General features: G+C 39.2%; 1 protein-coding gene across 1 annotated transcript; it reads right to left on the reverse strand.

Annotated features, from left to right (window-relative positions):
- Window positions 1-3,858: 3,858 nt before the first annotated feature.
- On the reverse strand, window positions 3,859-4,956 carry LOC100964608 (neuropeptide Y receptor type 6-like). Its single transcript, XM_012808094.1, is given in 1 exon segment — window positions 3,859-4,956. A coding segment is annotated over 1 exon segment (1,098 nt).
- Window positions 4,957-11,823: the final 6,867 nt, after the last annotated feature.

Raw genomic sequence — 11,823 nt, forward strand, 5'->3', positions numbered from 1 at the left:
GCCCGTTGAGCTATAGGCGCCGAGCCTAGTATTACACTTTCAATACTGTTTTTTTTTTTTTTTCTTAAAACCTGTATACAGTATTTGGCACCTTCTGTATAACATAGATTTTTTTGTTAATTTACCTGTTGAAGGATATTAGATTGTTTGTGGTTTTTTTTGCCTACTTTGCATAAACCTGCTGTGAACATTCACGTTCAAGTCTATGTATGGGCATATGCTTCTATTTCTATTCCACCTTGGAGTGGAATGGCTATATCATGTGGTAGATGTATATTTGATTTAAAAACATGTCTAATTGTCTTCTAAATTGTTATACCACATTAGATCTTATCAGCACCTTATGAGGGTTCAGTTCTTCTACATTCTACCCAACTCTTGGTATCTGTCAGTCTTTTAATTTTAGCCATTCTAATAGGTATGTAGTAGTTAGTATCTTGTGATTTAAAAAAAATTTTTTTTGAGACAGTGTCTTGCTCTGTTGCCTAGGCTAGAGTGCAGTGGCATCATCATAGCTCACTGCAACCTCAGACTCCTGTGACTTAAGCACTGCTTCTACTTCAGCCTCTCAAGTAGCTGGGACTACAGGTATGTGCCACTGTGCCTGGCTGATTTTTCTACCTTTTTGTAGAGACAGGGTCTCATTCTTGCCCAGGCTGGTCTCGAATCCTGGCCTCTTCCCATCTCAGCCTCCCAGAATGCTAGGATTACAGGAGTGAGCCACAGCACCAAGCCTGAAAGACTGTTATTGATAGTTAGACCATTAGTAACTTTTGTCTTATTAGTGCTCAAAAAAGTTTAAAAGAAAAATACACACAGCTTTATAGAAAGAAATTGCTCTTATTATGGAACCAGTAAGAACACCATCATATTTAATCATATGTAAGAGATCTCTTTTGAATGCTCAAAGTGGGAGGTGGGGCTAGGGGAGACTGGGTATATGTGTGTGACAGAGTAGAGAAAGGGGTATTAAAGTTTGATGTCCTTTTCCTACTTCAGTGGTGTGATCAGAGTCATTATAGTAATGGGAACTAAAATCAGTAACATGTTGAAATATTTTTTATTTCAAAACATTAAGGGAGGACGAATGTTTCTATTACATGTGTACCTTTTATAATGCTTAAGTTGGGGCTTTTAGTTTGCTGATCACCTGAATAGTCTTCATTGTATCCTTCTGATTTCCAGTGACCTTCACATCTCTCTGTGCCCATGTGTCCCCATTTATTAGCTCTCAATTATTAGACAGTACCTGTTATATTTGTTTTTCCACTTCTGAGATATTTCACTTAGGATAGTTGTCTCAGTTCCATCTAAGTTGCTGAAAAAGACATTATTTCACTCCTTTTTGTGGCTAAGTAGTAATCTGTGGTACATGTATATGTATACATATATGAGGGCTGTCCAGAGAGTATCCAGCCATGTAATGTGAAAATCAGAGACATACGTGGTATGTGATTGAATACTTTCTGGAGTACACACACACACATACATACACAGTGTCAAAAATGTATACATATTTAGAGGGATGTTTTCTGTGTATTACTTTTCAAAGTTGAATTGACTGTATCCCTGCTGGTACATTCAATGTCAAGTGTACCTAGACATGCTATGCACATCCATTTTACCTGCAACTTGTACACTTTTTGGGAATGATCAATTTTACTTCCAACAAGACCTCTTAAATATGTATACATTATTTTGACACCTTCAGTACACACACTCACACACATATGTAGTATATACACAATATACATATATGTTGTGTATATATATATGGGACTTGAGCAATGCTTCTATATATATATATATATGTATATGTATACATTACATGGGAGGAGACTAGGAGTTTGAGACCAGCCTGGGCATATACATATATGTAGTATATATATACACATATACACACATATATAGTATACATAAATATGCATACACACACCACATTTTCTTTATCCAATCAGGCATTGATGGGCACTTAGGTTGATTACATATCTTTGTGATCGTGAATTATGCTGCAATAAATATTCCAGTGCAGGTGTCTTTTTGATAAACTTACCTCTTTTTCTTTGGGTAGACAAATAGCAGTGGGACTGCTGAGTCAAATGGTAAGTCTATGTTTATTTCTTTGAGGAATCTCCATATTGCTTTCTATGGAGATTGTACTAATTTTCAGTCTCACCAACAGTGTATGAACATTCCTTTTTCTCTGCATCCATGCCAGCATCAAAGTTTTTTGACTTTTTAAGAATGGACATTCTGACAAGGGTAAAGTGATATCTCATTGTGGTTTTAATTTGTATCTCCCTGATGGTTAGTGATGTTGTGCTTTTCTTCATGTCTATTGGCTGTTTGTCTATCTTCATTTGAAAAACTTAACTGTTTATGTATTTTGGCCACTTTTTGATGGAGTTGTTTGTTTCTTTCTTGCTGATTTGTTTGTGGTCTTAATGGAACAACCATTATCAGAAGAGATAGGATGTTTATCTAGGGAGACTATGACTGCTTTCTAGGCTAAGGGGCTACATTTCCTTACCTTTAGGACACCAGGCCCACACCATTTGAGGTTGGTTACTATGAGTCTGTTACATTTTATTTTATTTGAGTGTCTAGCAGTGGTTTTGTTGTTCTTTTATCCCAAAATGATAGAACAGAGACTAGAAATCCTGAAGAGAATCAAAAAAGAGAGAATGAGGGGAGGAGGGAAAGAAAGATTTTTCGGGAGGGAAAAACATGAAGGATAATGTGTAAGGAAAAAACACGATAAAAAACCCACAGGTATTTAGAGGAGTGTTACTTTTTATTCAAAAGCAAACACAACTACATTTTTAAACATATAAATCAACTACAGTTCAAATTTAATAGATATAAGGGAGGTTTATTCAAAGAAGTGATGAAGCTGGTTATGATTTAGTAAAAGTCATTGAGCTATTGAATAATAGCTTGTTATCTAAATCTAATTTATCTAGCTGGTTCCCCTATGGCTAGAGTGATTCTATGGGGAGGAGGGATCTTTTTTAAGTGTTTAAGTCATATATTTGAGAGGTTTTAAAAAACTCTCGAGCTAATTACAAATGTGGTGCTGACAAAGTCCCTTAGACCCAATGATAGAGCCTTAACGACCTCTATTTAATATATATAAAGAATTAGGATAAAAAGCCATTTTATAATGACAGCTCTATCTATATTGGCTATTAAGTGAAAGTGATTTCTAGCATAGTTAGAGTGCTAAAGAATTTGTGACCTGTTCTAATTAAGTGAAGAAAATGTACTGTTATCATAAGCTAGAGAATCTGATTAAGGCATGGGGGTTAATTGTCATTACAATATGAATTTAAATATTAAGTTAAAACCACCCCTTCAATCTTAATTCAAACTTAGTTTATTAACTAATTATGGTGGGGGATTTTCTGACTTGGCTAATTAATTGAATAGTTACATGACTAAAAGTTGTATTTTTCATATCTGGAAGTAGATTTGTTTCAATGCTAAGGAGGTCTAGTATTGATTTTACTAGGCATATTATTAATAATAATTTCTGTGGATATTCCACTGAGTAAAAGGATCTGAGAACTTTGTGTCCCAACCATCACAGCTGCCTGCCTCTCTGCCATAAATGGTGGTAGCCAGATTGTTTGAATTATTAGTTTTTCTCCTAAGAAAAAAGGGTGGTGTGTGTGTCTGTGTGTTGGTGGGTGTGTTGGGTAGATACATGAGGTAGATAGGCATAGCCTAAAGCAGAACTGGGTATAAAGTTGCTATTTTGGAGGGTTCTGGCTTCTTTTCTGCATCTTGCCCGATACCCAGCCATTACCTCCCCATCTCTCATTCATGAAAGATTTCAGCATTAAATGTTGCCAATTTTTATATACCTGTTGCTATGTGAACCATTCTTAAAGATCCCTTAGATTTGTCTGGGTGGATAGTGGAGGTGGCAATATTTTCATATCTTTTCTGAGGTGCAAAGCACCAGCAGTGGTGAATAAGCACCACCAGGTCTATTTGGAAATTTTTGTTGAGAAAGCCATAAAAGACAGGGTTTATACATGTAGAAACCATAGCAACCAAGTGGCAAACTATAAATAATGGGTCATGGTGGCAGTTCATCAACACCTCGTGATGACAGTCAAAGATGACATTGAAGATGTTCAAGGGCAGCCAGCAGGCTCCAAATGTCACCACGATGGAAATCAACATTGTGTTGATACTCCTGTTCTCACTGAACTGGCTGTCATTTTCCCTCTTTCTGTCAACCTTCCTATTTCTCCTGTGGAGGCAGATAATAATCTTCCGGTAGCAGAAGAAGATGAAGCCCAGAGGGATAAAATACTGGAGCATAAACCGAGAGGTGGTAAAGAGGAGCTGGTTGATTTTAGAGGGCCAGTTCTCTACACAGGCCACCCTGGGGAGGGAGAGGTTGTGAAAGGGTTCAGTGGTGAGTTGACAGGACAGAATGAAGGGGATAGACAACAGAAGAGAAAATAGCCAAATCAGTGTGATGCCCCAGTAGGCCTGAGATACACTGGGCTTCCAGCCACAGGGGTTCACAATTAGCTGATGTCTTTCAACAGCAATTAATACATGTGAGAATACAGACACTAGGATGGAGACACTCTTCACATAGGAGGTTAGTTTGCACATGATATCCCCAAATATCCAATAGTCCATCAAAATGTAGATGACAGTAAAAGGGAAGCACATAGCACACACCAAGATGTCAGAGAAGGAGAGATTGGCAATCAGTATGTTGGTGAACTTCTGAGCTTCTCTCTGCTTCTTAAAGATGATGATGATGAGAGAGAGATTTCCAAAAAGGCCTAAAATTAAGACCACAGTCTAGGCTACGAGTAATAGGAGTAAGGCTAGAGAAGGGGGTTGACAGGACTCAAAGTAGAAAAAGGCAGAGGTATTGTTCTTTGTGCTAGTTTTATCAAATCCAGTCTGGTTTGTGGAAACTTCCATTACGTCAGGAATGTAAGAAGAGACTCTCCAAGCTTACTTATATTATGGATATTTTGGCCATCAGTTATTGGGAAGCATTTTGTTCTGAGGCTTTCAGTGAGTAACTAGTAGAGTTTAGTCTTTCTTGATCTCCATCTGTGTTTTCAGAAAACACATAGATGACTTGAGCATGTTCTTGAGACCCTAAAAGATTAAACAGAACCGAGAATATTAATTTAAGTTCTTAATATGGATAATTCTATAGGCAGAACTATGTCCTCTGCAAGGATAAGGATCAAATATCTTACCATCCTCCCATCTCAGCGTACTTTATTTGTTTTATCAGTGTAATCCTTAGAGTTAGTGAGAGAGGGAATGTAACAGCATCCTGTTAACTATATAAGGCAGCCCAAATACACATTTCTATCCCTAGCAACATCTTCTCTTTTTATTAATGGTCTTCTAGTATGCAAGTGCTTGCTCCAGTGGACTGTAAAAGTCCTAAGTATAGGAACTATATTGTGGAAGTCAAAGTACTATGTTTGAAGTTAGGTTCTGCTATGGTTTAAATGCTTATATCCCCTCCAAAGTTCATGTTGAAACTTTACAATTTTTATTTTATTTTTTTAGAGACAGGGTCTTGCTCTCTCTTCCAGGCTAGAGTACAGTGGCCCTATCATAGCTCACTGTGGCACTGGGAATACAGGCACAAGCTACTATGCCGGACCTCATGTTGGAAAAATCCCTGATGCAACAGTATTTAGAGGTGGCCTCTTCAGGAGGTGGTTAGGATACAAGGGTTCTTCCCTTATGAATGGATTAATGCCTTATAAAAGGGCTTGAGGGATAGCTGGGCATTCTGGCATGTGCCTCTAGTCCCAGCTACTCAGGAGGCTGAGGTGGGAGGATCCTTTGAGCCCTGGATTTCAAGGCCACCCTGGGCAACATAGTGAGACCCTGACTCTAAAAAATAAAAAATAAACTAAAAAAGAACTTGGAAGGGCAAGTTCACCTCTTCTATCCCTTTCGCCATGTGAGAACATAGTAACAAAGCATTGTTTTGGAAGAAGAAAGATCCTGCAACAGACACTAAAACTGCTGGTGTTTTGATCTTGGACTTAATAGCTTCCAGGACTGTGAGAAACTTCTGTTGTTTATAAATTACCCTGCGGTATTTTGTCTGTGGTATTTTGTTACAGCAAACAGACTAAGATAGGTTCTAACTCAAGCATCACTGCTTGGTATATATATGATAAATTATTTACCCTTCTTCCTCAGTTTCCTTATCTGTAAAATGGAGATAAATGGTATCTGTCTGAGTTGTTATAAGGATCATATGAGATCATGCAGCTGAATTTTTTCCCTCATTCCCAACATAGAGCACATACATGTAGTAGGTTCTTAGTACATATGTGTTGAATAAAATTTGTCAACTCTATTGCCCAAAGCTATAATTAAGGGTTTAAATCACAGAACATACCTGCTATGGAATAGTGTACCCGTCCTTTTTTTTTTACTTCTTCCACTCTCTGAGGCTGAAGCCATATTCTTTAGTCTTTATAGGCAGTTTCTGGGTACATTGCTTAGATTCTGAGGATAAAGGCAAGGAAGACAGCCAATACCTAATGAGCTGTTACCTAGAATTAACTTTTTTAGAAAGCATTCCTCCAGCTTGGGACCTATAGCACAGTGGTTACATTGAAGGTGGCAGGTTTGAATTGGCCCAGGCCAGCTAAACAACAATGACAACTGCAACAAAAAATAGCTGGGTATTGTGGCAGGTGCCTGTAGTCCCAGCTATTTGGGAGGCTGAGACAAGAGAATCACTTCAGCCCAAGAGTGTGAGGCTGCTGTGAGCTGTGACACCACTGCGCTCTACCAAGGGTGACATAGTGAGACTTTATCTTAATAAAAAAAAAAAAAAAGCCTTCCTCCAATTTTTCCTTCCTCTAGACCCCTTCATCCTGTAACTTCTAGAGAAAAGGGGGATGCTGGTCCTATGGCTCAGCATAGTTTAGGGTAGTTATACGAAGTGGAATTATTCCTATTAGGATGTACAAAAGGCTTGAACTAACTCCCTGCCAGTCTGATTTCTGGCCCAAAGAAGAGACATTGAAAGGGGACAAAGGGGAAAAAAACCTCATCTTGGTTTACCATTTAGAAATTTGAGGAAAACAACATAAATAACATTGATAAAAGAAACTGAGCAATAAGAATGAAAGAGAACAAACTGTTTTTTTTACTGTTTGAAATTATCCTTGGCCTATTCTACATTTTCCTTGAGTTCAAAGGCTTAGCAGGTTTTTATTGGAAAGAAATCACCTTAAGAATGTTTGTCAGGCTTGGCGCCTGTGGCTCAAGTGGCTAAGGCACCAGCCACATACACCTAAGGTGGTGGGTTTGAATCCAGCCCAGCCAGCCAAACAACAATGATGGCTGCAACCAAAAAATAGCTGGGCGCTGTGGTGGGCGCCTGTAATCCCAGCTATTTGGGAGGTAGAGGCAGGAGACTTGCTTGAGCCCAGGAGTTGGAGGTTGCTGCGAGCTGTGACGCAACGGCACTCTACCCAGGATGACAGCTTGAGGCTCTGTCTCCAAAAAAAAGAATATGTTTGTCATGATTTCAACAATAGATACCATAATGAAGAACACAACAAAAATCCCACAGATGAACTGGGTGGGGTGGTATATGCCTATAGTCCCACCTACCTCCCTCTGAGGCAGGAGGACTAGATGAGGCCAGGAGTTCAAGGTTGTAGTACACTATGATTATGCCTATGAATAGCCACTGTACTCCAGCTTAGGCAACTAGTGAGACCCCCATTTCTAAAAACAAACATAAGAACCCCACAGATGAATAGAAACTGTTGCTCGAGAGCGTGTTTACAAAGAAACCGATCTGTGGCTCAGATGTAATGTGGTGATTGGACAAATAGTGAAATCTATAAATGGTAGTATTTGAAATAAAGGTTTACGACTTGGATGATTTAGGAGTTCAACAAACCCAGAGTTCACAGATATTGGCTGTAGGAGAATTTCAAGGCAGATTCAAGCACTTTGTACAGTTGGTAGACTATAAATCAGAAATTAAAACTTTTTATTGCTAATTAGAGGCCTCCTACCAACTGAGTTTTATTGGAAAAGGACAGGAATGGAAAGGAAATAGAGGCACTAACTCCTTACGTAGTTTAGTATGCTCGAATGAGAGCTAGACTTCTTATCAGGAGACAGGCCCTGCTGCTAACTAGCTGTTTGATCTTGGGTGAGTCATTCTCCTATTAGCCTTAATTTCTTTTCCTTCTTTCTTTCTTTTTTTTTGTAGACAAGAGTCTTACTCTGTCGCCCTAGGTAGAGTGCCATGGCTAGCCTCAATTTCTTTATCCATCAAAGGAAATAAAAATAAAAAATAGCTTCTCTATTTTATACCTTGTTATAAGTGTCATTTATAAGATTTTATAAGCTATTAAACACTGTGCAGATTCAAATGCTCGTTAATGTTGTTATTCTTATTGAATGTCTCAGCCATGTGTACTGAACATTTAGGGGATGTAACTCCCACCCCCTAAACAGCTATGAGTGATTTTATATCTGCAGTACTATTTATTTCTCCAGCATCAAATTTGTTGGGAGGGAATGTGGTTGTTATAGTTCCATTTCATAGACAAATCAAAGTACAGCAAAATCCAAGGTCTCTGCTAAAGTCAAACAAAACCGGCAAAGTCCTGTGTGTTTTTTCTTCCTACCTCTTATTGTGTAACTGAGGTTTCCAATCTCCTGGCCATGGACTAGTATCATCTGTGGTCTATTAGGAACTGAGCTGCATAGCAGGTGAACAGGGGGTGAGTAACTGAAGCTTTATCTGTATTTATAGCTGCTCCTTATGGCTGGCATCACTGCCTGAACTCCTCCTCCTGTCAGATCAGCAAGGGGCATTAGATTCTTTTTTTTTTTTTTTTTTTTTTTGAAACAGAGCCTCAAGCTGTCCCCCTGGGTAGAGTGCCGTGGCATTACAGCTCACAGCAACCTCCAACTCCTGGGCTCAAGCGAGTCTCCTGCCTCCGCCTCCCAAGTAGCTGGGACCACAGGCGCCCGCCACAACGCCTGGTTGCAGCCATCATTGTTGTTTGGCGGGTCCGGGCTGGGGATTCGAACCCGCCACCTTAGGAGTACGTGGCTGGCGCCTTAGCCGGTTGAGCTATAGGCGCCGAGCCGGGCATTAGATTCTTATAGAAACTGTGAACCCTACTATACACTGTGCATGTGAGGGATCTAGGTTGCACACCCCTGATTAGAATCTAGTGCCTGATGATCTGAGGTGGAGCTGAGGTGGAGCACTGGGGAGCAGCTGCAGATACAGATTATCGTTAGCAGAAGTTTGACTGCACAGAGAACATAATAAATCATTGGCTTGCAGACTCATATCAAAACCATCCCCTCCTTGCTCCTAGTCCATGGAAAAATTGTCCTCCATAAAACCAGTCCCTGATGGCCAAAAGGTTGGGGGCCACTGGCCTACAGGAGTGAACAGCTTATGAATCTTGCAAAGACAAGTCTGAATAACAGTTTTCCCTTTACAGATGTGAAAATTCATATAATTTTGCAGAGTTTTTAGAACATTAGTGATAGAGATGGAAGTAAACATGGGGAGCTCATGTGTTACCCATTCATATCAATCTGGGCTTTCTTCATGAATTTGAGGTCTGAAACTCCCTAGAGATCTGCTTTCCTATATGCTGATTGGTAGCAAAGTACAAATGAACTCTTTCATCTATGAATTTCTATAGAGGCTTGGAGCACAGAAAGCCTAAAGAAGGCCACATGGGCCTCATCTGGGATGGAATCAAAGGGGAGTGGTGGAGTTACATCATCCAGTGCCTGCTACACAATACAGAAAAGATTAATAGGAAAAATCCCCCAATTTAGACTTTGAATAGCACTGTGGGATTTACACTTTACATCATTGGTAACTATTAAGTTAAAATATTTAAATACGGCCTATCTGGAAGCAAAGTAATGCTAAGCTCTGATTCATAAAAAAATTCTTGGGATACATTTCTATTTTAGGAGAGTTCATCTTTGGTTTGTTTTGTTGAAATTGACCTACAGATGTGAGATCTCAAATTCTCAAGAGACGTTTTATTCAACAATATGAGTAGCATTTGTCAGAAGTAGGTAATCTTCAACCTTCAACTTAATCATATCTAGTTCGTGAGGCACCTGCCTTGAACTGGTTCCATTTATGCCCTTTTTTTTAGAGACAGAGTCTCATTTTGTCGCCCTTGGTAGAGTGCCATGGTGTCACAGCTCACAGCAACCTCCAGCTCTTGGGCTCAGGTGATTCTCTTGTCTCAGCCTCCCGAGTAGCTGGGACTACAGGTGCCCACCACAACATCTGGCTATTTTTTGTTGCAGTTTGGCCAGGGCTGGATTTGAACCTGCCATCCTTGGAATATGGGGTCAGTGCCCTACTTACTGAGCCACATGGGCCACCCGCCATTTATGCCTTTTAATGCGAAAGTAAAAACATTACATTAAAAATTTTTGGTATTGGGTGGTGCCTGTGGCTCAGTGAGTAGGGTGTCAGCCCCATATACCGAGGGTGGTGAGTTCAAACCCAACCCTGGCAAAACTGCAACATAAAAAAAAAATAAAGTTAAAAAAAAATTTTTTTTTTGGTATTTTTGTGTTTAAAAGCCTAAAATGAACAAAACAAGAGCATGGCTCCACCAAAGTCCCCATGTGCATATTTATTTCTATATCTGAATGTCTTTTTTGTTAGTGTCTTTCTTTCGCTATGCAATACTTTTTTTGAGGTAAGGGGAGCTGGGGGTGGAATTGATGTATGTCTGCCCCTTGTTTTGTGTTTTTTCCTTACCATTCATTGTCTTCCTCTTTTTCTGTCCTTGGGTCTCATTCTCTCCTCTCTGTTTCCCCCCTCTCCCTTAATAGAAAAATTAAAGCACGTTTTAGATTATCTGTTATGTTTCATTTGGTGCTATGGTGTTTTGACCTGGAAGACACCCTAGAGATCTTTTTATATATTACTCTCATTTTTCAGATATTGCAGCTTTGCTGTTAAATACTGACAGAACCAGGACCAGAGCCCAGGTTTCCCGGCTCTCAGAGTTCGTGCTCTTTCCACTGTTTCCTTCTGTATCCTATTTTACATTTCTTTCTTTCTTTCTTTTTAAGGCTCTCTGATATTATCTTTTATTATCATTATTATTAAATGGTAGCTGTGTACATTAATGCAATCATGGGGTATAGTGTGGTGTTTTCATATACAATTTGAAATATTTTCATCAAACTGGTTAACATAGACTTTGTCAATTTTCTTAGTTATTGTGTTAAGATGTTTATACTCTACTTTTAGAAAGATTCACTTGTATCCTTGTAAGACAAACCATAGAGGTGATCCCTCCAATCACCCTCCCTCCACCCATCCACCCCTCCCCCTCCCGATATTCTTAGGCTATAATTAGGTTATAACTTTCATATGAAAGCTATAAATTAGTTTCATAGTAGGGCTGTGTACATTGGATATTTTTTCTTCCATTCTTGTGATATTTTGCTAAGAAGAACATTTTCCAGCTCCATCCATGTAAACATGAAGGAGGTAAAGTCTCCATCTTTCTTTATGCCTGCATAATATTCCATGGTGTACATATACCATAGTTTACTGATCTATTCATGGACCGATGGGCACTTGGGCTTCTTCCATGACCTGGCAATTATGAATTGGGCAGCAGTAAACATTCTGATACAAATATCTTTGTTGTAATGTGATTTTCGGTCATCTGGGTAAATGCCCAATAAAGCAATTGCAGGATCAAATGGCAGGTCAATTTTTAGTTCTCTAAGTGTTCTCCAGATGTCTTTCCAAAAGGA

Source organism: Otolemur garnettii, unplaced genomic scaffold (assembly GCF_000181295.1).
Source record: "Otolemur garnettii isolate 467f Iridium unplaced genomic scaffold, OtoGar3 scaffold00003, whole genome shotgun sequence".
In the NCBI taxonomy this organism is placed as follows: Eukaryota; Metazoa; Chordata; class Mammalia; order Primates; family Galagidae; genus Otolemur; species Otolemur garnettii.